Source organism: Sorex fumeus, unplaced genomic scaffold, assembly GCF_029834395.1.
Source record: "Sorex fumeus unplaced genomic scaffold, SorFum_2.1 ptg000052l, whole genome shotgun sequence".
In the NCBI taxonomy this organism is placed as follows: domain Eukaryota; kingdom Metazoa; phylum Chordata; class Mammalia; order Eulipotyphla; family Soricidae; genus Sorex; species Sorex fumeus.
The window spans coordinates 699,663-726,810 of record NW_026606109.1 but is presented as its reverse complement, the minus strand read 5'-3'; the positions used below and the strand labels follow the sequence as shown (position 1 = coordinate 726,810).

The 27,148-nt window shown below is 49.3% G+C and overlaps 1 protein-coding gene across 1 annotated transcript in view; it reads right to left on the bottom strand.

Moving 5' to 3' along the window:
• Positions 1-3,056: 3,056 nt before the first annotated feature.
• Positions 3,057-27,148, bottom strand: part of LOC130033282 (WD repeat-containing protein 27-like) — a 78,419-nt gene continuing 54,327 nt past the window's right edge. Inside the window, exon 11 of the mRNA XM_056124907.1 lies at positions 3,057-3,167. Within this exon, the coding sequence (XP_055980882.1) occupies positions 3,117-3,167 (51 nt within the window). The 3' untranslated portion in view covers positions 3,057-3,116. The remainder of the gene's footprint in view (positions 3,168-27,148) is intronic.

Here is a 27,148-nt window from a genome sequence, read left to right as displayed (position 1 = left end):
CGCTGTACTACGGAGAGTCTGTCTTTGTTCCTGGGATGAGCAGGAAGGCCTGTGTACACGTGTGGAAAACCATGATGCTGGAAAGGCGCAGGGTCCCCAGCGGCAAGTCCCGACACGGTTGCCAGACTGCAGGCTAGGAGACGGGTGGCAAAGGCCCGCGGGCTCCGAGGATGCCCATGCATCATGGTAGAGCTCACCTGGAACCCCAACACTGAGTGGGGAGCAGCGTGGTGCCAACCTGGACTCGCTGACTCACCTGGAAAATCGCTGAAGTTGAATGAAAGGAAATAGGGTTTTTAAATAAAATATGAGCCCAATGTGGGCAGCTGGTTTTCCTCTAGAAAGTTCTTTTTCAAATCAAAGGCGCCCAGAGAAAGCCACTCTGGCTGGATTTCTCAACAGAGAACGGAGGTTCCTTTCGGGGGACCCGGGACAAACTGGTGCCAGCCACCTGGCTCGCAGGAGCTGCCCCAGGCGTGAAGGTGCTGGGAGCTGAGGTCTCCCCTGGTGTCAGTACGCCTCTGCCATAGCCAGGACCCCCGCCCCCCTCCCCGGGAAGCTGCTCTGCCTGGTGTCTCTCAAATCAGGGCTGGGGCGTGGGGTCAAGGCTGGAGCATGGAACACGCATGCATTTAGAGTGCACTACTTTGCAAACCAACTGTCTCAAGCCCATGCTCGGCCCCTCCTATGATGCCTGCAGGGCTATGGTGGCCTCCTCTTTCCCATCTGGCTACTAAAAGTCTCAGTCCCTTTGCCCAGGCTTCTCGTGTTGATTTGCCCATTTGATGTAAAAGTTGGCAGATGGAACCGTAATAAAGGTCTAAAAGGCACCATGGAACCAGGCTTGGCCGTGCCACTCCAGAGGTGCTGGGCGTGAAGCTTGCGTCACAAATGACAGTGACACTGTATTATCCAGATGTAGGTCTTTGGTTGGACATACGTGATAAGCGTATTTTTCCCTCTCTGAGCCGCTGTGGGTTCCCGCAGTGCTGGGTTTTGAGAAGAAAAGTCTGTGTTCCCCACTCAGCCTCCAGATCAGTAACTGTTTTCCCCAGAGCTCACGCCATCAGGAACATGCAGGCTGAAGAACGCAGCCCGCATGGTTTTTGGGGGAGCTTTCATACACCACATGTCTTTTCTGGAGTTCTGCATATGTGAAAAGCCAATCTGGGTATTGTCACAGGAAAGCCTCACATGACCAATGGTCTCCTGATCTCACCCCTGCACATGCATCTTACGCCCTTTCCTCTGTCTGCTTGCTAGTGTTTTTCACTCTGGAGGAGCCCGTGTTCTCTCATGAACACCGACCTCCTGTCTTTCTTTCCCCTCATGTCTTTCTAAGCAACGTTTGTTCAACCAAAGCTACCTTGCTTCATCGTTTTGCCTCCTGAACTTTTCTGCAAGGGAAGGTGATGGGCCCAGAATGCATGTGCCAGGGTGAGGACTGACGCTCCTTCCCTGCAAGAAGCAGTTCCTTGCTTCAGCTAGAGTCCATGGCTCCCCAGTAACTGGTGTCAGGGGTCATCTCCCACACAGCACAGAACAAGCAGACTCAGGTGCAGCTGGACAGCTGCCTCACGGGGCTGGCAGAACGCGTTCATGTCATACAGGGAAAGCTGTCATTCATGACCCAAGCCTGGTGTTTTCCCGGGTGGCCAAAGTGGGTCAAGCAGAGAGGTGGGAGCAATTTTCTTGAGTCTACTTTCCTCGTTCCCCTCTTTACTGAGACATGGCAGCAGAAGGAAGAAGTGGGTGGGAGGCAGGGGCTGCCCTGCCAGGTGACACTTCTGGTCACTCCTACGAAGCTGGCACTTGGGGGTCAACAATCAGAGCACTGGACAAGTGTCTCAGACTAGTGTGAGAGTCCTGACCACGGCTCCCACTCACACACTCCCTGGACACTCTGGGGTGTGAGTCCCACGGGCCTGACCTTCCTCCTGCGGCTGAGCATGAGCTGCGTAGGGCCGTGCAGAGCAGAGGGAGGAGCTGCTGCCTCTGCTCAGGGCCTTGTGCGTGGATGGCAGACGGACAGGACCTTGTTTACTCGGGGCTGTGAGCCTTTGAGCTCGTCACATGCTCATTTGTCTCAAAACAAGGGTGTGCCAGGCCTCGTGCAAATCCTGTGACCCCGTCCCGGAGTGTGAGTCACCCCTAGCCCAGGGGAAGTCTAACTGGTCACACTCAGCAGCCCCCAGCCCCACCCTCACCAACAGCTGGTGTCCCGGAAGCAGGAGCTGGGGAGAACAGACCTGTGTGAGAGGGCACTCTCCTCACAGGTCGCGAGGTCAGGAGGCGGACCCACTGCCACTGCGTCCCCTGGAGATGTGCCCACTGGCCAGGCCACTCTGGACCTTCATCCCATCTCCTGTCCCCTCTCCTTGGGGCCTTCTTTCTCTCAGTACCAGGCTGACACCAATTCCTGCCTCCCAACCCCATACTGGCAGGGCCAAGTGTCTATGGCTGGTGTTTGAGTGTTGTGGCAGAGCTGTTCAGTTGTGCCCCCCACATGGTGCAGGCCTGGGCGTGAGCTCAGTGGGGACCACAGCAGCCTCAGAGTCTCTCACAAAGGGACTGCACACCCACCCGTCATGACCTGTATCTGCAGAGCAGACATGGCTCCACAGAAGAGCAGACATGGCACCACAGAACGGGTGAAGGCACACATGAAAGTGAGCCACGACTGTGACTGTCCTAAGAAGGCCCTGTGGCAGTGGACACAGCCCTGAGGGGGACACGTGGCAGTAGGCATATCACCTGAAGGGTGATAATGTGGCAGTTAGACAGCCCTGCAGGGGTGACATGTGTCAGTGGACACAACCCTGAGGGGTGGAGCACAGCCTGCTGCTCCCTGGCACACAGGGAGTGGAAGGGCGCCGGCCCCCTGCCTGTCTCCATGGCTGGCAGGCCCTGCCCGGCCCTCGCTGCTCCTACCTCGTGGCTCCTCCCTGTCGGCGAGCCCTCCTTCCACATCTCTTAGCTGTGGGACACATTCCATTTCTTTATTGAGGAAGGTACCGGGGGTCACATGAACTTTTCCATGAAGGGGCTCCCTCAGGTGCCAGTGCCCCCCAGCGTGGTACAGAAGAGTTGTGTAGCTGCACCAGCTTCACCGATGCTCATGGGGCTGTGAACAGCTGGAGCTTTCCGTCTCGAGAGGCCGTGATGAGCTATGGGGACAGAAGACACAACACACCGTCACTTCCATGGCAACACCCGTGGGTGCTCAAGAGGGTCGGCTCCCAGAGCCCTTCCACATCACGGACCCTAAGACGGCCAAGTCCGTCACTGCCGGCCAGTCATACCAAACCCCTGCTGCCCTTCTCACACTGAGGGGAGCCCGGCTGGAGCCTGCCTGCCCAGCGCTCTGTCTCCCATTCCTTCTGAGGGGCTCGCTGGTAAAGTGCTCGCATGAGCACATCTGATTCTCCGTCCTGGGGGCAGGGTGTGGTGGGCGTAGCAGGGTAGGTTCTGCTTCAGGCCTCTCACGGGGCCCCACAGGGGCACAGGGCCAGGGTGCTGGCTGTTCCCCTTCACAAGGACACACACTCCGTCCAGAAGCTTTGCTGTGATCCAGCCCTCCTGATCCCGTTTCACATCCTATTCCCAGCCTCGTCATCAGAGCAGGAGCAGCGAGTGACAGGAGCCTGTGGTCCCCACCCTGCCTCGCTGCACCCCCAGCCCCAAGGGGCTTCACAGAGCCTCGGCCCCCACTTGGCCCCATCATCCCTCCCTTCCCCAGGCCCCATGAGGGCTGACGGCACTCTGGCTGGTGAAGGAGCATCTCTCCTGCCCAGGCTCCCTCAGACCATAGAGGTGGCACAAGGGTGGCCGCACCCGGGCACACATGGAGTCTGAGTGGAGACTGACCCCGTGGCCCAGCCACAGCGGCACCAGGAAGTGTCAGCACGTGGGTAAAATGTCTGGTGCATCCAGAGCTCCCTGTCGGGCTGGGGACACAGGACGGCCACCAGGCCTTGGTGGCGGCTCTCAGCAGCAAGCTCTGACCTGGAGCACTGCACGGGACAGGCCAGAGACAGAGCAGGACACGCGTCCATGACAGGTTTCCCGAGAGTCGCACTGGGCCACACACGCGGGTCCTAGAGCACCAAGCAACACATGTGACTGGCTCTGCCCTGAGATGTGTTCAGTGCTGGGCTGGAGAAACTGAGCTTGTGTTTCTGAGGTGGCTGAAACAAAGTCTGACCCCCGTGGACACGCTGCACATGGACACAGAAGTCTCTCCCATGGGGTCGTGATGCCTGGCAGTGAAACGCCGCATGCTCGGCACACAGGTGAGTGAGACAGGCCAGGCTAGAGTGAGGGCCGGCCCGACTCCCGAAGGCCTGGGACAGGAAGAACCAGCCCAGACCTCTGTCCAGCAGCACAGGGAGGACAAGCTGCCTGGTTCAGGGGCACTGGCCCCACGGACACCCTGAAACGGGGGCACCAAGCATAGGTCCCTCTGCGGGCTGTTTGACATGTGTCTCTTTCTCCTTCCAGGGCTGGGATTTGCCTGTCGTGGAGTCCTGGAAGTGAACCTGAGCTTGATGACTGAAAAAAACAGCTTCTGTGAAATGGAGCAAACACTCCTGAAATTTATATGGAACAATAAGCCCCCACGAATAGCTAAAGCAATTCTTGGGAAAAAGAAAATGGGAGGAATCAACCTCCTGAACTTCAAACTGTACTACAAAGCAGTAATAATTAAAACAGCATGGTACTGGAACAAAGGCAGAACTGCAGACCAATGGAACAGGGTTGAATACACTGACATCTCCCCTCAATCATATGATCATCTAATCTTTGATAAAGGTGCAAGTAATGTGAAGTGGAGTAAGGAAAGCCTCTTTAACAAATTGTGCTGGCATCACTGGACGGCTACATGCAAAAAAATGGGCTCAGAACTCTGCCTAACACTGTGTACAAAAGTAAGATCAAAATGGATTAAAGACCTCAACATCAGACTAGAAATCATAAGGTACATTGAAGACAAAGTTGGCAAAACCCTCCATGACATTGAAGCTAATGGTATCTTCAAAGATGCCACGCCACTGGCCGAGCAAGTGAAAACAGAGATAGATAAATGGGACTATCTTAAACTAAGAAGCTTCTGCACCTCCAAAGAAACAGTGACCAAAATACAAAGACAGTCTACAGAATGGGAAAGGATATTCGCCGAATACACATCTGAGAAGGGGTTGATATCCAGGATATACAAAATACTGGTTAAACTCCACAAGAAGAAAACATCCAACCCCATCCAAAAATGGGGCAATGAAATGAACAGAAACTTTCTCAAAGAAGAAATCCGAATGGCAAAAAAGCACATGAGAAAATGCTCTACATCATTAATCATCAGGGAGATGCAGATCAAAACCACAATGAGATACCGTCTCACACCTCAGAGACTGGCCCACATTCAAAAGAACAAAAGCAACCGATGCTGGCGCGGATGTGGCGAGAAAGGGACACTCCTTCACTGTTGGTGGGAATGTCGACTGGTTCAGCCCTTCTGGAAAACAGTATGAACGATTCTCAAAAAATTAGAAATTGAGCTCCCATTTGACCCAGCAATACCACTCCTGGGAATATATCCCAGAGAGGCAAAAATGTATAGTCGAAGTGACATCTGCACTTGTTTGTTCATTGCAGCACTCTTTACAATAGCCAGAAACTGGAAGAAACCTGAATGCCCAAGAACAGATGACTTGTTAAAGAAACTTTGGTACATCTACACAATGGAGTACTATGTAGCTGTTAGAAAAGATGAAGTCATGAAATTTACATACAAGTGGTACAACATGGAAAGTATCATGCTAAGCGAAATGAGTCAGAAAGAGAGGGATAGACATAGAAAGATTGCATTCATCTGGAGGACATAAAGTAACAAAATATGAGATTAATACCCAAGAATAGCTGAGATCAGCACCAGGAGGAGTACTCTATAGCTTAGTGGCCAGTCGGGCATTCTAGAGGAAAGGGCAGCTCAGATAGAGAAGGAAACACCAAATAAAGGGTGTTTGGAGGATCCTCCCAGGAGGGGAGATGCATGTCGAAAGTGGACTATGGGCTGAACATGTTTGCCACTCAATGCCTCTTTTGCAGACCACAACACCCAAAAGGAGAGAGAGAACACAGGGGATTGTCCTGCCACAGAGGCAGGGGGGGATGGGGGTGGGGGGGATATTATCCATGGTGGTGGAAAATGGGCACTGGTGGAGGGATGGGTATCTGATCATTGTATAATCAAACCCAAGCACAAAAAATTGTAAATCTACAATTGTACCTCATGGTGTTTCACTAATAAAAAAAAAATTTAAAAAAAAAAAACAGCTTCTGTCCAGGTAACCTTCAAGTCCTATCCACAGTTCTCCCGACCAGCCCCAGACGTGTCCCTGAGCTCTGCATCCAGCTACAGTTATTCCTATTCAGGTGTGAGGGCACACTAAAGACATTTCAAATACAAAAAGATCCAAAGACAATTGTCATTGCCTTTCAGAACCTTACTCAAAGACACAGAGGCCACAAAAGAATAGCGTCAAGAACAGGGAACCAGGAGAAAGAAACCAGGTACAGAAGATTCAAATGGTAGAAATGGCCCTCATCTCCCACCACAGGGCACAGAGCCGGCCCCCTGGGCAGACACTCACTCTTCCAGGGGGAAGCAGGATGCCATGATCTCAGGCTCGCTCACCAGAATGTTCCGACCAGGGTTATGTCAGAGCAATCACACAAGGTAGGAATAGTGAGGATACACCAAAAGCCTTGGGTAATGTTTTCAAGATTAAATCAACCTGCAGACAGATAAGGAAATTGAAGAATCTGAGTATTAAGAAGGAAACAGCATTTGTGGAAGGAAGTCTCGGTAACAGCAACAGACACTGTTTGTGGAAATCTTCCACTTACACACACACACACACACACACACACACACACACACACACACCAGGATAAAAAACAAAACCCAGATGGGAAGAGAGGCAGTACATGGCAGGAGAATGCCACAAAGATGCATGTCGGACAAAGACATCAAAGTCCAAAACGTGTGGAGAAAGCTGAGGAAATGGCCGGGGAGCCAGGGGGCCACTCACTGGAGCCCAGCTAGGTGCCACCTGAGCACATGGTCCGGGGGGCAGCATCTGCTGCAGCCCTGACATCCCTGAGCATAGCCAGGGGAGGCTCAGTGGTTCCTGAAGACACAGGGTCCAGCCACACCACACCCTCAGGCCAGAGCACTGGTGTGCAGGCCCAACTGGAGTGATCCCAAGGTCCCTTAAGCACTACTTGGGAGTTCCCCCCGCCATAAAAAGACAAAACTGTACAAAGGACAAGGAGGTGGCTATGAAATCACAGAACAAAACAAAATCCCAGGATATCAACTTATTCTAGTCAGTAAACATACCAGGCAAGCTACCGAGAGTATCTCGCCCACACGGCAAAGCCTGGCAAGCTCCTCGTGATGCATTCAATATGCCAAACACAGTAACAAGAAGTCTCACAATGGAGATGTTACTGGGCCCACTTGAGTGAATCGATGAACAACGGGAGGACAGTGACAGTGAAACATACCAGGAAGAACAGGAGGGCCTGGACCAATGTAGGCACCTACTACATCTACCTGCAGAACAAAGGGCACGGAGGGTTGGAAACAGAACAGGGTGGACACCACCTATGGCATGCATCTGACACCTCCTATCAGATGCTGTCAGAGGCGTGAAGCAGGATCCTGACACACAAGCAGAGAAATGGAAAGAGAGTTTTAAAAACACTCTTTGAAAACTGCAAAACTTAACCAGGAAGAAGTAGGTCACTATCCCAGGGACTGTGAATCACGATCTCTGAAGCAGCATATGAATCATAATCCTTGGAAATAATTAGGAGTCACATGTTTGGGAAAGGAAAACACAACAAGAATGCATTCCTAAACCATTCATTGAGTAAAAGTGGAACTTTCGGAGAGATTTAGAAATAGTTTCAAATGTATTAAATAACACACTTGATGTGGGATCTGTGGACTAAAACAAGTTTTGGTCCTTCAGAAACATCTACAGCCTTAAACACAAACAATGAGAGGGGGAAAAGGACTTGTCGAGGCACGGCCGTGGGCCAGTGGAGGGCAGGCTGCGGTGCAGCAGGACAGCGCCCAGAGAGAGCACCCCTTCCAGCAGAGTCCTGTGGACGGGAGGAACATGAAGGTGGAGAGGTTGCCCACCGTGTCCAGGAAACACCACCCTCTTAGCCTCTTCCCGCCCCACTGGATACTGCTTCTCCCCAGAACTCCCAACTATCAGAAGCATCTCCCAGAGAGCACGAGTGACAGACCCCACTGCTTAGGGGACAGCACACAGTAATATTCCTGTGTTGTTTCTTAATTGGGGGTTCTGGGCCACACCCAACTGTGTTCACAGCTTACTCCTGGATCTATGCTCAGGGGTCACTCCTGGAGGCACTGGGTGGGGCCCTAAGTGGTGATGGACCCCAGGTCAGCCACATTACCAAGGCTGGAGAGACAGTACATCGGGGAAGCAATGTACTGTCTCTTCAGCTCTGTTAACGTTCTTTCTAAAGATATGCAACATGTTACATTTGAAATGTATGTTAGTGTGTGTTTTCATAGGTTTTGAGATAACTCCCCTCACCAGCAACATTGTCAGGTAGGAAAGAGAACTCCACCTTTTGCCTGAACAGATGAACAAGCTGTACATGCTTCCCCAGATGAGACTCGTTTCTCTGATGCGAGGTTCATACTTGCTTCCCTGACAAAGGGGCTGTACTTGCTCCCCCAGATGAGACCTGTGTCTCTGATGAGAGGGCCATACATGTTTCCCCAGATGAGATCCGTGTCTCTGATGAGGGGGTGTACTTGCTTCCCTGATGAGGGGGCCGTACATGCTTCCCTGATGAGACCAGTGTGATGGTATCAGAAGCAAGAGTGGTCCTTGCTGTCTCTGATTCCATCACTGCTCATGTCCACTAGTTGGGGAAGAAAGAGGAAGTCCTGCCTTTGTTCTTCCATGGAGGGACCTGGACAGGACTGTGCTGAGTGAAACCAGTCAGACACAGAATGATCTTTCTCATACGCAGGATATAAAGAAACACAGTAGGGGAATAACAGATACCCAAAGGCAACAGGAGTGAAGAGCATGAGAAACGACGGATGACGAGCCGGAGGAGGGAGGGTGGATGAGCGGAGGGTCAATGGCTGGATGAGCAGATGGACAGTAAGTGAATGCAGAAATGGGCAGGAGGACAGAGGATGGGTGAGTGGCTGGCAGGATGAACAGAAACATTCATGTCTAGACTCTTTAAATACCACAATCTTCAATTTTCAGTTTACTGCCCTCCTAAAAGGAAGGTGAGCTCCTTATAAAACATTATGAAAGGAAAAGCTGAGTCTCAAAAGATCTTCCATCCAGACAAAAAGATCTTACATCATTAGTAGGAAGGAACCTTACCACTGAGGGTCCAGGGGACAGAGTGGGATGGGTCAGGGAAGGACCACTATGTCAATGAAAGTGGGAAGGAAGGGTCACTCTGGGTCAAGGCGAGATGCTGAAAGGGGACAAAGTGACCTGTGTGAGGCCCTGTCAGTAGCACTGCAGACCACAGTGCCTACAGGGGAAAGAGAGAAAGGAAACAGGGCCTTCCCTGGGGGCAGGCCAGGACAGCAGGAGACAGGGACACGGGGAGGGAAGTGGACACTGCTGAAGGGAATGGTGCTAGAACACTGTAGGACTGAAACTCAATCATGAAAATCCTTGTAATCCATGGTGATTCAATAAAAACCATTTAGAAAATGTCTTCACTCTGAGTCCTTCCAGCCACTGAGGAGTTCCCACCTACACTCCTTATGAAAGTGGCTTTTCTGAAACATAATGAAATTGCAACAGGCACAGAGCACAAGTTAAACCTAACAATTCTGACCATGTTTGCCCAACAAGGAATGCGCTCGATGAAAAGCAAATGCTTGTGGTTGCTATCAGTATTTGGCTGCTCCTATCTGCATGAACAGACATTCTCAAAGCTGAAACATGTGGTGCTTCGTTACAGATGAGGAGAAACAGATGACCTTCTGCAGGATTCAGATGATAGAGCATGTTACCGGGAAGCCCAATTAAACAAAATGCTGCCCATCTTCTCACAAATGTCATTTCAATTTTCTCATCCGTACACCTATGCCACAAAAGAGAATGCACTCAAAGTTGATTATATTTTGAGAGTTAGTAACAAAAAGACTGTAGTTACTTTTCCTTTCTTTTATATGAGTACATACATGATATTCTCCACTATGCCTTCTAGTTCCTATATGGTCCTTCACCTGAAAAAAGAAAATCTTCACTCCTTGTTCTAGATATTTCCTTAGTGACCCAATCATACTTAATGTATTTAGCTAGTGGTTAGAGAGTACATAAATATGTTACATTCACAGAAAATTGGATGGATGGATGAGGGAGGGGTGAGTGGATGGATAGATGGATGGACGGACAGATGAATGGGGGGGATGGGAGGGAGAGATGTATAGAGAGATGTGGATAAAGGATGGATGACGAGCAGGTGGAGGGGAGGGTGGATGAGTGGAGGGTCAATGGTTGGACAAGCAGATGGACGGTAAGTGAATGTACGAATGGGCAGGAGGACAGAGGATGGGCGAGTGGCTGGCGGGATGAGCAGAAACATTCATGTCTAGACTCTTTAAACACCACAATCTTCAATTTTCAGTTTACTACCCTCCTAAAAGGAAGGTGAGCTCCTCATAAAGCTATGGAAGGAAAAGCTGAGTCTCAAAAGATCTTCCATCCAAAAGATCCATGCTCATGCCCAGAAGCAGCAGTTTTCACTAGTTTTTTTGTTTAAAGCATTTCAATTCCATTAATAGCAAAATTAGCTTTAATTGATATGAACACCAAAAAAACCCCAATTAATTATCTTTTTCTAAACAGAAAACAAAAGCAGAGCCAATGGAATGAATGTTCTGGAATTGCCTCCACGCAGTTACAGTTTGTGTCTTCAGCCAAGTGTGAGAATTTATTCCCAGAGGGCTGAAGATAGAGTTGCTGTTAATTCAGCAAATATAGGTGTCTAATTTTATCCTTCCAGTAATCCAATCCTTTGATTTCGATAATGAAACGCTACTCTGATGCAATTGCAGTGTACCCTGAGCGTGAGCAGTCTGCAGAATCAGGGGTCCAAGCACACGGTACAATCCAGCCCAGCGAGCCGCACAGCCAAGGGCACATTGGTGGACTCACCAAGCTCCATCCGGCGCACAAGCCGTTCCTGCAAGCACATCGCTGGTGAACCACATGGTGCTGCCTTGGGCTGCCATGTCCCACTGCCTGCCTGCAGTTCCCAGCAGGAGAAGAAATACCTGACCTGAGAGTCTGGCCTGGAGCAGCTCAGGCACCCACACTCACACCTGTGGCCCTGAGGGTGAGCCCTTCATCTCCTGGGACCACATGAGGCTGAACCAAGCATCAGGTTCATGCTCCTTCTTGGTTAACCCTTCCAATGAGCAGTGGAAAGGACACCCCAGCTTCCTGAGCCTTCATGGCCTGGTGCTCTTAGATGACCACATACTTCAGTCTTAACAGCTCGATAGCACAGAAGAATGATCCTAACCAGAGCTCGAAGAGGCTTCAAACCACACGACTCGTTCCTTTGGCCAGGGTCTCTTGGAGAAAGACGAGCTGGAGGAAATATGGAAGTGAGCCCCAGAGGAATGTAAGAGTCTGTCCACCACGTGTCAGGGAACTCTAGGCAGCTGTCTACTCTGCACCAGGGATGCCAGGGCACAGGTCACTATGCACAGGTGTCCCTGGGGGGTTGTCAACTATGTACCTGGAGACCCTATGTGGCTGTTCACTATGGACCAGGGGTCCCTGACAGTTGTCCACTGGGGACCAGGAGTCCCTAACAGCTGTCCACTATGGACCAGGGGAACCTAAATGGCTGTCCACTATGGATCGGGGGTCCCTGACGGCTGTCCACTGTGGACCAGGAGTCCCTGACAGCTGTCACTATGGACCAGGGGAACCCAAACGGCTGTCCACTATGGACCAGGGACCCTGGGGGTTGTCTGCTATGCACCAGTCACTGAAAAGCTCCAACTGTGAGACTTCCTTCCACACTAATGCAACAGAACCCTCTGGTGAGTTTTTCTTCTTTGGACATAGACTCAATGTGATGCCTTTTATTTTATTAAAGGCGGGACCTGGGGCATAGATCTCCAAGCCTGCTCGGACTGGGACTGGGCCTCTTCCACCCAGATCCACCATTTTCCAGTAGCCAGGCAGTTACACCCACAAACTGCCCCCAGCACCATGAAATCCCATCAACGGCCAAGACCCAGAGACTATAAAACCCAGCTCCTGGAAGAGAACAGTGCAGAGTCTCCTGCCTCTGTGCCTGGCTGTCTTCACCAGGGCCTTTTGGAGGAGGGTGCGTTGAGTTTCCTTCCCCACCTCGAGCAGAGCCCTGGCAGCTGAAGACCTCCGGTTCTAGCCACAGCCATGCTTAAGACCACTCTCCACACGTTCGGACAAACTTCACGCATGAAGGAACCAGCAGAGGAACCCAGGTGTGCGGGACCTGGGCATAGATCTCCAAGCCTGCTTGGATTGAGACTGGGCCTCCTTCACCCAGATCCCCCATCTTCAAGTATGTACATTACACCCACCAACTGTCTCTGGTGCCGTGTAATCCATCAACATCCAAGACCCAGAGACTATAAAACCCAGCTCCTGGAAGTGCATGGCAACATCTTATTATCTAGTTCCTACTCTGGAAAACCTGACAGGCTACCAAAAGTATCCTGCCCACACGGCAGAGTCTGGCAAACTCCCTGTGGCGTATTCAATATGCCAAAAACCAGTAACAATGATGGGTCTCATTCTCCTGACCCTGAAAGAGCCTCGAATGTGGCACCTTCTAAAAACTCAGGGCTAGGACGAAGGAGATGTTGCTGGTGCCTGCTTGAGGAAATCGATGAACAACAGGATGACAGTGATACAGTGAATGAGATTTCCCACATCTTAAGAACTAAACTTGGGGAAAAAAAAAAACAATGTCGGGAGATATCTCTCAAACAAAGCCTGTGAAGGGAGGACCCAGAGACCGTGCCAAAATGAGTCCAGACTTGGTGTGAAGCCCACGGGGCCAGAGGGAAAGGAGACAGAGAAGGCCGTGCCCTTGCGTGAGAAAGGCCTTGCGGAGCCAGACGGGAAAGCAGCTGCCCTGGGCTGCACGGCTGCTGCGGCTCCAGCCCTGCTCGTGGGCAGCTCACCCTTCTGTGCCCAGGAACCGGGTGTGTCCAGGGACTGATGCACTGTGGTCTCCAGGGCCCAGTGTGCACTGCCCTGGTCACTGCATGGCCCAAACATGGAGGCTTGCCCTTGGGAGTACCCACAGCACAGCGCCACAGCTCCGAGCAAACACACCCACTGACCATGAAGGTAGGGCTGGGTATGGCCCTGGAAGCCCAAAGGTGCAATCTGCGCCTGAGTCAGGTGGTCACAGCTGAAGCCCTGGGCCTGGGAGGTGGGGACACTGACCATACCACTGATGACAGAAACAAACAAGCTCTAGATTCAGAGTCGACAGTGTCCAGAACACAAGGGGGCAGGCGTGGGGGGCAAAGCGGGCCCTGAGAGATGTGTCAGCAGGCTGGAGAAGGTTCTCCAACAGTGGTGGAGGCTGGAGGCAGCTGCTCCTTGGCAGGTGTGTCCCTGCAGGCCAGCCCGACCCTGCCTGTCCTCTGCCCAGAAACCCAATGCCTGAGGCAGTCTTAAGGATGCTGCAGAAACAGAGGCCCATTCAATCAGGCTGGTGGAGCAGAGGAGACGATAGGAGGGGAGTAGTGAGGGGTGTGGGAGCAGTGCAGGGGTGCAGGGAGGAGTGCAGAGGTATCAAGAGTAGTGCAGGGGGATAGAAGTAGTGCAGAGGTATGGGGAGCAGGAGAGGAGTGTGTGGAGTAGTGCAGGGCTTCAGGGATTAGGGCAGGAGTGTGTGGAGCAGTGCAGGGGTGCAGGGAGCAGGGCAGAAGTGCGTGGAGTAGTGCAGGGGTGTGGGGAGCACTGAAGGGGTGCCGAGAGCAGGGCAGGAGTGTGTTGAGTAGTGCAGGGGTGCAGGGAGCAGGTCAGGAGTGTGTTTAGTAGTACAGGGGTGCAGGGAGCAGGGCAGGAGTGCGGGGAAGAGTGCAGAGAAGGCTCTTCTCAGTGGGGCCAGTGCTCCCTAGGAGAGAAAACCTGGAACAACACCTCCTCACCCCACTGGCAAACCAGCTTCCACATGAGAGGCTTCTTAGGTGATGGCACAGACGGCCTCCATGAGTGTGAAGTAAACACTGACAGAAAAGGAATTTTCCTCCCAACCTTCTGCTGTTCACAGAGGCTCGACCATGCTCCACAAACACGATAGACAGGAAGCAAGTGGAAAATGGCTGTGAATATGCAACTGCTCAGGGTTCTGAGCCTCCTGAGTCGGTTCTGACAAAGAACAGCAAACACCCCCGGTGAACTGTGACATAAATAGGCTTCATGGCAGAGGGCGCCCTGGTCCAAGCAATACAGAAGGAGCATGCACACAGAGGCCAGAATCAAGAACACTGATGTTGCCGGGAGAAATGGAGCAACAGAAACTCTCTCTGTGGTCATGGGGAGCCCACTGTCCACTCAGCCTCCCTGACAAGCCACAGAACTGAGCACAACAGCCCAAGGTATGCACAAGAATGCACCTTGTTTATCACAATCAAAGCAAAGAGGAGAAAACTGTGAACAATGAGCATTAATAAAAACAAGAAAGATAGGCATTTAAAAGTTTCATTATTGATATGCAAGGCATGATTATTAACACAATGAGATCCAAATGTAAAATAAAATTTAAATATTAGAGAAAGACCCATTGTATTTACTGGTTTTGGCATATCGAATACACCATGGATAGCTTGCCAGGCTCTGCCGTGCAGGCGGGATATTCTCGGTAGCTTGCCAGGCTCTCTGAGAGGGATAGAGGCTTTTAGGGCGGCCTGTAAATCGCCCTTGCAGATGTTCCTATGGTTCAAACCATATTTGAACCCTATCAAATATGGTGTGGTAATCTTGGAAGATGGTTATTAAGTGTCTTATGATGTGTCCAGAAAGCGTCCTGGAGTGTGGCGGCAGCTAGGTAGTGGAGGTAGTGGAGGTCTGCCGATGAGATAATTATCTGGTACTGGCTGGAGCGATAGCACAGCAGCAGGGCATTTGCCTTGCACGCAGCCAACATGGCCGACCCGAGTTCGATTCCTCCGCCCTTTTCAGAGAGCCCAGCAAGCTACCGAGAGTATCTCGCCCGCACGGCAAAGCCTGGCAAGCTCCCCGTGACGTATTCGATATGCCAAACACAGTAACAACAAAGTCTCCAATGGAGACGTTACTGGGCCCGCTTGAGCAAATCAATGAACAATGCGAGGACAGTGACAGTGACAGTGGTAGGGTGGGTCTTCTGTGTGTAAGCCCTGGATCACCAAAGGTTGGTAGAAGCAAACAGAGCAGGGTAGGGTGGGGCTTTTGGTTTTAATCCCTTGGTCCCAGGAGATTGATGGGAGCAGGCAGAGGATCTCTGTTCCCTGGTCCAGTAAGCCTGGAGTCCAAGGTCACAGAGTTCCACTTACCTGGTTCTGTGGGGCTTCACTTGTGCGTGAGTCTCAGCCCAAGCATCTGGAAAGTGTCCTGGAGTGTGGGGGCGGCTGGGTAGTGGAGGTAGTGAACTGTACTACTGTACAAGAAGGGAGACATCTGTGACATTGGCAACTATCACCCAATCTGCCTGTTGTCTGTCGTCTACAAGCTGTTCACTCAAGTCATCCTGAACAGGATTGGCAGAACACTAGATGAAGGACAACCATGTAAGAAAGCCCGGTTCCAAAAAGGATTCAGCACAATCAACCATATCCACACAATAACCAAGCTCATTGAGATTTCTCGGGAGTTCAAGATGCCACTCTGTCTAACATTCATAGATTTAAAAAAGGCCTTTAACTGGTGGAGGGATGGGTACTTGATCATTGTATAACTGAAACCCAAGCACAAAAATTTGTAAGTCTACAACTGTACCTCATGGTGTTTCACTAATAAAAAATTTTTTAAATAAAATTAAAAATAAATTAATTCAAAAGGGCTTTGATTCTGTTAAGACTGAAACGGTAATCTAAGCCCTAGCCAAACGGCATTCAAACTCAATACATCAGGATCCTCTGTGAGCTGTATTACGGATTCACTACCAGGATCTCACCATTCTTTAAGGAAGTGATCATCCATGTCAGAGAGGGGTTTGGCAGGGTGATACCATTTCACCGAAACTCTTCAGTGCCACCCTCAAGAACGTCATATGACGACTGGAATGGGAAGGAATGGGAGTGAAGATAGAAGGTCGGCAACTACACCGCCTCCGCTTTGCTGATGACATTGTTCTAATAACACCAAACATCAGCCAAGGCACACAAATGCTGGCCGACTTCGACCGTGAGTGTGGAAAGGTCGGACTCCAGCTGAATCTCACGAAGACAATGTTTATGAGAAACGGTCTCGTTCCTGACATTCCATTTGCTCTCAACAGAACGAACATCTCTGAATGCAATAGTTATGTGTATCTAGGTGAGAAGTCAACATGAGGAATGATCTAGCACCTGAGTTGCGCAGGAGGAAGAGAGCAACTGTGAATGCCTTCAAGAGCATCGAAGAAATAGCTAAGAGGACAAAGAATCTTCAGATCTGGCACATTTCTTCGATCCCACCATTCTTCCTGCATTAACATATGCCTCAGAGACCTGGGCCCTACAAAAACAGGATGAGAATGCTATATGGGTCTCCCAAAGAGGAATAGAAAGAGCTATGCTTGGAGTATCACACTTCACTCAAATGAGAGAAAGAATCCAGAGTTCTGACCTCCATCAATGATGAAGAATCAGGAATGCTGTCTCGTTTGTCAAGGTGTCGAAAATCACATGGGCTGTACATGTAATGAGATTTAGAGACGACCACTGGACTAGAGCCATTACCGACTCTAATGTCGGATTCCACAGGAGACGTCAAAAGATCGCATGGCCACCCACCTATGAGATGGTCAGGCTTCTTCAAGACCCTGAATGATTGGGCTCTCTGTGTTCCTAGAACGAGCAAACGCCACTGGACTACACTAGCACGTGACAGGGACGAATGGTGATGTTACTGCTTCCCGCTCAAGCAAACTGATGAGTAACGGGATGTCAAGTGATCAAGTGATTGTGATTAAAGAAAGGTATGCATGTTTTATTTATTTTTTATTTTGGGACTGCATCAAGCAATGCTCAGGGCTTACTCCTGGCTCTTTGCTCTGGTATCACTCCTTGCAGTGCTCAGGATAGAACCCAGGTCAGCCATGTACAGGGTAAGCATCTTACCTGCTATCCTATCACTTCAACCCTGGGGATCATTTAATCACTTAACTTCCCATTAATCGTCGCTTAATGTTCGCTCTAGGAACATGAAGAGCCTCAAACCGATTGTTCATGATCTTGATGAAGAAGTCTGACCATCTGGTAGGTGGGCGGCCACACAGTCTTTTGACATCCCGTGGAATCCAGTCGGTAACAGCTCTAGTCCAGCGGTCGTCTTTAAATCTCATTATGTGATCGACACTACCTCCACTAACCAGCCGCCGCCACACTCCAGGACGCTTTCCGGACCCATGCGGCCACTTCGCGGCCGCGCGACACATCAAAAGGCACTAAATACCAATCTTCCGGAATTATTGTACCATATTTGATAGGGTTCAAATATGGTAACACCTACAAGGGCGATTAGAGGTCGCCCCAAAAGCCTCTATCCCTCTCGGAAAGACTGGCAAGCTACCAAAAGTATTCCGCCTGCACGGAAGAGCCTGGCAAGCTATCCGTTGTGTATTCAATATGCTAAAACCAGTAACTACAACTGGTCTCATTCACCTGACCCTGAAGGCTTCACTGACATGGCAGCACTGAGAAGGATGAGAAAGGAGAGGCCTATAAAATCTCAAGGCCAAACTAGGCTGCCACAACGAAGGAAGACAAAAATGATCGTCTGTACTTTCAATGCACGTCCGCTAGCATCAGATACATCCATCGAGGACCTGATGGTACAAGCGCGAATGATCAAGTACGACATCATTAGTCTGACCGAGACAAGAAGGCACGAATCTCACCATGCCGTTTTCGACACTGGAGAAGAATTGTTCCTCGGAACATGCGATAAAAGAGGTGTCGGAGGCGTCAGTGTACTTGTCAACACAAACTTGACCAAGAGCATTGATTCATTCGAATGCCGAACAACCAGAATCGGACATTTACATTTGAATAGATGTGGCTCACTGCCGGCATTTTCTATCTTCGTTGTCTACGCACCAACATCTCATTATGTAAGTAAGTAAAGGCCCTCCCGTTGATCATCGAATTGCTCGAGCGGGCCCAGTAACGTCTCCATTGGAGACTTTGTTGTTACTGTGTCTGGCATATCGAATACTCTCGGTAGCTTGCCAGGCTCCCCGAGAGGGGCGGAGGAAACAAACTCGGGTCGGCCATGTTGGCTGCGTGCTAGGCAGATGCCCTACCCGCTGTGATATCGCTCCAGCCCATCACATTATGATGAAAGAGAAATCGAGAAGTTCTACATGGAGCTGGAGAAGTTCTATAAAGAAGACCACATCCTCTACAAGATCATTGTGGGTGATTTTAATGCCAAGATAGGACCGAGAAGATCAGCTGAAGAACTTCACATCAGGACCCATGACCTGGAATGGAACGAATAGTGTGAAAGACTGTCTGAGTTCATCATGTCGACCAAGACCATCCATGGTAACTCACAGTTCCAGAAGGCAGAATCTAAACGTTGGACATGGGAGTCTCCCGGTGGACGATTCTACAATGAAATAGACCACATCATATTCAATCGACAGTTTTGCCTGACCGATGTCGCTGTTGTCCCAAAATTTCAAACGGGATCGGACCACCGTCTCCTTCGTGCAAAATTCTACTTCACAGAGCGGGGAGAAAGGGCTGCAAAGTTTAAAAAGAGAACTCCCAGAACGACCACCAACTGGGAACTCTTTGGCACTATTGCGGCAACATGGGAAGATGCCATTGTTGACAACATTGACGAGGAGTACGATCGACTGGTTCAGCACCTCCATGAATGTGCGAGGAACGCCAAGAGAGAGAGAGCCAGAAAAAAAAACGCCTGTCTTCGAAAACTCTTGAGCTAATTTGCCAGCGTGGTTTGCCGCATGCCTCAGGCAACCGCAAGCTCGCAAGAAACGAACAACACCCGGCCCAGACAAGGTCAGACCTGAACACTTGAAGAACCTGCCATCAGTACTCATCAATACACTGGCTCGGCTCTTCACACGCTACCTGTCTGAATGCAAGGTTCCGTCCCAATGGAAAACCAGCAGGACCGTACTACTGTTCAAGAAGGGAGATATCCATGACATTGGCAACTATCGCCCGATCTGCCTATTGTCTGTCATCTACAAGTTGTTCACTCGAGTCATCCTAAATAGGAATGGCAGAACACTAGATGAAGGACAACCATGCAAGCAAGCCGGGTTCTGCAAAGGATTCAGCACCATCGACCTAGCCAATCAGGGTATTCAAGCCCAATACATCAAGATCCTCCGTGAGCTGTATTGCGAATTCACTACCAGGATCTCACCATTCTACAAAGAAGTGATTGTTGATGTCGAGAGGGGTTCAGCAGGGTGATACCATTTCACCGAAACTCTTCAGTGCCACCCTCGAGAACATCATGCGATGACTGGAATGGGAAGGAATGGGAGTGCAGATAGATGGTCGGCAACTACACCACCTCCGCTTTGCTGATGACATTGTTTTAATAACACCAAACATCAGCCAAGCAGTACAAATGCTGGCCGACTTTGACCGTGAGTGTGGAAAGGTAGGACTACAGCTGAATCTTACGAAGACAACAAGGTAAAGGTAAAGGTAAAGGCCCTCCCGTTGATCATTGATTTGCTCAAGCGGGCCCTGTAATGTCTCCATTGGAGACTTTGTTGTTACTGTGTCTGACATATCGAATACCTCACGGGGTGCTTGCCAGGCTCTGCCATACGGGCGAGATACTCTCGGTAGCTTGCCAGGCTCTCCGAGAGGGGCGGAGGAATCGAACTCGGGTCGGCCATGTTGGCTGCGTGCAAGGCAAATGCCCTACCACTGTGCTATCGCTCAGAGAAAGAATCTGGAGTTCTGACATCCGTCGATGATCAAGAATCAGGGACGCTGTCTCATTTGCCAAGGTGTCAAAAATCAGATGGGCTGGTCACGTAATGAGATTTAAAGACGACCGCTGGACTAGAGCTATTACCGACTGGATTCCACGGGATGTCAAAAGACTGCGTGGCCACCCACCTACCAGATGGTCAGACTTCTTCATCAAGATCATGAATGATCGGTTTGAGGCTCTTCATGTTCCCAGAGCGAACAGATGCCATTGGGCTACACTAGCACGCGACAGGGACAAATGGAGACGTTACTGGCGCCCGCTCGAGCAAATCGATGACTAACAGGAAGTTAAGTTTTTTTTAAGTTAAGTTACGTGACCAGCCCATCTGATTTTTGACACCTTGGCAAACAAGACAGCGTCCCTGATTCTTGATCGTCGACGGATGTCGGAACTCCGGATTCTTTCTCTCATTTGAGTGAAACGTGATATTCCAAGCATAGCTCTTTCTACTCTTCTTTGGGAGACCTGAATAGCGTTCTCATCTTGTTTGCATAGGGCCCAGGTCTCTGAGGCATATGTTAATTCAGGAAGAACAGTGGAATCAAAGAGATGTGCCCGGAGCCGGAGGTTCTTCGTCCTAGCTATTTCTTCGACGTTCTTGAAGGTGTTCCAAGCCACTCTCTTCCTCCTGCGCAGCTCGGTTGCTAGGTCATTTGTCATGTTGACTTCTCGACCTAGGTACACATAGCTGTTGCATTCGAAGATGGTCGTTCCGTTGAGAGCGAATGGGGCATCAGGAACGAGGCTGTTTCTCATAAACATTGCCTTCGTAAGATTCAGCTGTAGTCTACCTTTCTACACTCACGGTCAAAGTTGGCCAGCATTTGTGCCGCTTGGCTGATGTTTGGTGTTATTAAAACAATGTCATCAGCAAAGCGGAGGTGGTGTAGTTGCTGACCATCTATCTTCACTCCCATTCCTTCCCATTCCAGTCGTCGCATGATGTTCTCGAGGGTGGCACTGAAGAGTTTCAGTGAAATGGTATCACCCTGCCGAACCCCTCTCTTGACATCAACGATCACTTCTTTGTGGAATGGTGAGATCCTGGTAGTGAATCCGCAATACAGCTCACGGAGGATCTTGATGTATTCGGCTTGAATGCCCTGATTGGCTAGGACTTCAATGACCACTTCCGTCTCAACAGAATCAAAGGCCTTCTTTAAATCAATGAACGTTAGACAGAGCAGCATCTTGAACTCCTGAGAAACCTCAATGAGCTTGGTTATCATGTGGATATGGTCGATGGTGCTGAATCCTTTGCAGAACCCGGCTTGCTCGCATGGTTGTCCTTCATCTAGTGTTCTGCCAATCCTATTTAGGATGACTCGAGTGAACAACTTGTAGATGACAGACAATAGGCAGATCAGGCGATAGTTGCCAATGTCATGGATATCTCCCTTCTTGAACAGTAGTACGGTCCTGCTGGTTTTCCATTGGGACGGAACCTTGCATTCAGACAGGTAGCGTGTGAAGAACTGAGCCAGTGTATTGGTGAGTACTGATGGCAGGTTCTTCAAGTGTTCAGGTCTGACCTTGTCTGGGCCAGGTGCTGTCCGTTTCTTTACCGACGAAATGGCATGTCGGATTTCGGAAGGGAGAACGTTGAGAATGACATATCCATCCTGTGGAATTTGGTATGTCGGCAAGTGGACATGGCTATCGAAGAGATTTGAGTAGAAGTCATGGATAATCTTCTCCATTGCCATTCTGGAGGATGTGATAGATCCATCAGGACAACGGAGGGCAGTCATCTTGGTCTTGTAGTTGGCAAAGGAAAGGAGGGCATTACGAATACTTTTCCCGGCTTCTGCCGCATCTACCAGCACTTCTGCTCTTCTCTCTTTGAGGTCTTCCTTGATCACATCTCTACACTGTTTTGCGAGCTTGGACGTTCCTTGCGGTTTCCTGAGGCATGCACCAAACCACGTTGGTGAATAAGCTCAAGAGTTTTTGAAGACAGGCGTTTTTTTGTGGCTCTCTCTTGGTGGTCCTCGCACAATCATGGAGGTGCTGAACCAGTCGATCGTATTCCTCGTCAATGTTGTCAACAATGACATCTTCCCATGTTGCCACAATAGTGCCATAGAACTCCCAGTTGGTGGTCGTTCTGGGAGTTCTCTTTTTAAACTTTGCAGCCCTTTCTCCCCGCTCTGTGAAGTAGAATTCTGCATGAAGGAGATGGACCTGATGGTACAAGAGGGAAAGATCAAGTACAACATCATTGGTCTGACCGAGACAAGAAGGCACGAATCTCATCATGCCATTTTCGACACTGGAGAAGAATTGTTCCTCGGAACATGTGATAAAAGAGGTGTCGGAGGCGTCGGTGTCCTTGTCAACACAAACTTCGCCATGAGCATTGATTCATTCGAATGCCTAACAACCCGAATCGGACGTTTACATTTGAATAGATGTGGCTCACTGCCGGCAGTTTCTATCTTCGTTGTCTACGCACCAACATCTCATTATGATGAAAGAGAAATCGAGAAGTTCTACATGGAGCTGGAGAAGTTCTATAAAGAAGACCACACCTTCTACAAGATCATTGTGGGTGATTTTAATGCCAAGATAGGACCGAGAAGATCAGCTGAAGAACTTCACATCGGGACCCATGGCCTAGAATGGAGCAAACAGGGTGAGAGACTGTCTGAGTTCATCATGTCGACCAAGACCATCCGTGGTAACTCACAGTTCCAGAAGGCAGAATCTAAACGTTGGACATGGGAGTCTCCCGGTGGACGATTCCACAACGAAATAGACCATATCATATTCAATTGACGGTTTTGCCTGACCAATGTCGCTGTTGTCCCAAAATTTCGAACGGGATCGGATCACCGTCTAGTTCGTGCAAAAACCCTGGGGATGCATGCTTTAAAATGAAAAAACCACTGAGAATGCAAGGGCAACCTGCACTAGAACGCTGATGAGCTTTGGGATAACCAGATACCACGAGATGGGTGCAATCCTCATGGTGGGCCTTTATGTCATGCACATGTGTTCATGCCCCTATCTCGATACACAGTTTTCTCAACGGAAAAGAAAATGGGGACTATGAATTTGATAGTACACCTATCTCTTGATGAAACAAGATTTTTCCCGGCAAAGATAGGACCTGACCTGAAGCAAAAAGTCAAGCCTCTGTGCGCACAGGTGTCTCCAGTAAACCCACATGAAGTGACTGACACCAAAAATGCAATATTGTTGGACCTTTCATTAGCTACACTTTCAAAAACTATAACAAAATGTCAGTGAAACAAAGATGTTTGCTCCCACTGTGGTGATACAAAAAATTTCATAACGATGGAAATTAAGTGCCAAACTTATCAGCACCTGCTTAAGTACTTTCTAAAACAATCATAAACATCCCATAAATGTTCACATTTGGTGAGGTGCTGGGGAAAGGTGCAGTGGCAGAGAGGTGCCTGATCGTGGCGGGCACTGGGTCCGACCTCCAGTACCACCAGGTGAAACACCACATAAACTCGTGGGTCACAAGTGTGACAATCTCACATAAAACTGTGAATCACCATGAAGAGTAAAATCTACATAAACCCTGTGGATCAACATCTAATGTAACAATTCACACACAGTGGGAATCAGTAGAGGAAAAGGGGGAAGAGTAGAGTATCTTTGAAGAAATAATGGCAGAAAATGCCCAAATTATCATAAAATTACTAACCTATCTATTCTTGAACAGTGAAAGTCCAAGTAGCATAAATTCAACTAGTACTACCGGTACATTTCCTAATCCAGCTGTTCAAAGACAAAGCATCAACCTGGACAGTACATCCTGTAACAGGACCATCAACAGGCTCATGTTTGTGTCCTCATGAAATGATGGTCACGGGGTCAGACTCAATGTGTTGGAAGTAAAAGCATTTCTTTTAATTTAATTTTTATAAAGTTGTTCATAATAATTTATTACATTCAATATTCCAACATCAATTCCACCACCATCACACCTTCCCACCACTATTATTTAGAATTTTACCACCACCACCCAAAACTGCCCCAAAAGCATATCCTAAATAATTTATTTTGTATTGCTTGTTATGAATAATCTGCAAAAAATGATTCAAAAGTTTCCTTAGAGGAAAGTGCATGAAGATTGTTGTATCTCACCCTGGAGCCATTAAATCCTTTATAGATTAGGAACAGGCTGAACCCTGTCACTGTCACTGTCACTGTCCTCCCATTGTTCATCGAATTGCTCGAGCGGGCTCAGTAACGTCTCCATTGGAGACTTTGTTGTTATTGTGTTTGGCATATCAAATACGTCACAGGTAGCTTGCAAGGCTCTGCCGTGCGGGCGAGATACTCTCAGTAGCTTGCCAGGCTCTCTGAGAGGGGTGGAGGAATCGAACTCAGGTCAGCCATGTTGGCTGCGTGCAAGGCAAATGCCCTACCACTTTGCTATCGCTCCATGCATGAAGATTCTTGTATCTCACCCTGGAGCCATTAAATCCTTGTATAAGAGATTAGTAACATGTTGTTACAGGCTGAACCCTGTATGCTATATATATATATATATATATATATATATATATATACATATATATACATATATATATTTGATCAAGGCTTGTTGCCTTCTAAACTTTAATCACTTAATCACTTAACTTCCCGTTAGTCGTCGATTTGCTCGAGCGGGCGCCAGTAACGTCTCCATTTGTCCCTGTCGCGTGCTAGTGTACCCAATGGCATCTGTTCGCTCCAGGAACATGAAGGGCCTCAAACTGATCGCTCATGATCTTGACGAAGAAGTCTGACAATCTGGTAGGTGGGCGGCCACGCGGTCCTTTGACATCCCATGGAATCCAGTCAGTAACAGCTCTAGTCCAGCGGTCATCTTTAAATCTCATTACGTGACCAGCCCATCTTATTTTCGACACCTTGGCAAATGAGACAGCGTCCCTGATTCTTGATCGTCGACGGATGTCAGAACTCCGGATTCTTTCTCTCGTGTGAGTGAAACGTGATATTCCAAGCATAGCTCTTTCTATTCTTCTTTGGGAGACCTGAATAGCGTTCTCATCTTGTTTGCGTAGGGCCCAGGTCTCTGAGGCATATGTTAATGCAGGAAGAACAGTGGAATCAAAGAGATGTGCCCGGAGCCGGAGGTTCTTAATCCTCTTAGCTATTTCTTCGACGTTCTTGAAAGCGTTCCAAGCCGCTCTCTTCCTCCTGCGCAGCTTGGGTGCCAGGTCATTTGTCATGTTGTCCTCTCGACCTAGGTACACATAGCTGTTGCATTCAGAGAGGGTCGTTCCGTTGAGAGTGAATGGGGCGTCAGGAACGAGGCTGTTTCTCATGAACATTGTCTTCGTAAGATTCAGCTGTAGTCCTACCTTTCCACACTCAAGGTCAAAGTCGGCCAGCATTTGTGCCGCTTGGCTGATTTTTTTTCATTCATTCATCATCCTGTTATTCGTCGATTGCATCGAGCAGGCCCCAGTAACGTCTCTTTCATCCTAGCCCTGAGATTTTATTCAAGGCTCATTAGGAGAATGAGACCCATCATTGATGTTTGGTGTTATTAAAACAATGTCATCAGCAAAGCGGAGGTGGTGTAGTTGCCGACCATCTATCTTCACTCCCATTCCTTCCCATTCCAGTAGTCGCATGATGTTCTCAAGGGTGGTACTGAAGAGTTTCGGTGAAATGGTATCACCCTGCCGCACCCCTCTCTTGACATCAACAATCACTTCTTTGTAGAATGGTGAGATCCTGGTAGTGAATCCGCAATACAGCTCACGGAGGATCCTGATGTATTGGGCTTGAATGCCCTGATTGGCTAGGGCTTCAATGACCGCTTCCGTCTCAACAGAATCAAAGGCCTTCTTTAAATCAATGAACGTTAAACAGAGCAGCATCTTGAACTCCTGAGAAACCTCAATGAGCTTGGTTATCGTGTGGATATGGTCGATGGTGCTGAATCCTTTGCAGAACCCGGCTTGCTCGCATGGTTGTCCTTCATCTAATGTTCTGTCAATCCTATTCAGGATGACTCGAGTGAACAACTTGTAGATGACAGACAATAGGCAGATCGGCGATAGTTGCCAATGTCATGGATGTCTCCCTTCTTGAACAGTAGTACGGTCCTGCTGGTTTTCCATTGGGGCGGAACCTTGCATTCAGACAGGTAGCGAGTGAAGAGCCGAGCCAGTGTATTGATGAGTACTGATGGCAGGTTCTTCAGGTGTTCAGGTCTGACCTTGTCTGGGCCAGGTGCTGTTTGTTTCTTTACCGACGAAATGGCGTGTCGGATTTCGGAAGGGAGAACGTTGGGAATGACATATCCATCCTGTGGAATTTGGTATGTCGGCAAGTGGACATGGCTATCGAAGAGATTTGAGTAGAAGTCATGGATAATCTTCTCCATAGCCGTTCTGGAGGATGTGATGGATCCATCAGGATGTCAGAGGGCAGTCATCTTGGTCTTGTAGTTGGCAAAGGAAAGGAGGGCATTACGAATACTTTTCCTGGCTTCTGCCACATCTACCAGTACTTCTGCTCTTCTCTCTTTGAGGTCTTCCTTGATAGCATCTCTGCACTGCTTTGCGAGCTCGGACGTTAGCTTGCAGTTGCCTGAGGCATGCGCCAAACCACGCTGGCGAATTAGCTCAAGAGTTTTCGAAGACAGGCATTTTCTTGTGGCTATCTCTCTCTTGGCGTTCCTCGCACATTCATGGAGGTGCTGAACCAGTCGATCGTATTCCTCGTCAATGTTGTCAACAATGGCATCTTCCCACGTTGCCGCAATAGTACCAAAGATTTCCCTGTTGGTGGTCATTCTGGGAGTTCTCTTTTTGAACTTTGCAGCCTTTCTCCCCGCTCTGTGAAGTAGAATTTTGCACGAA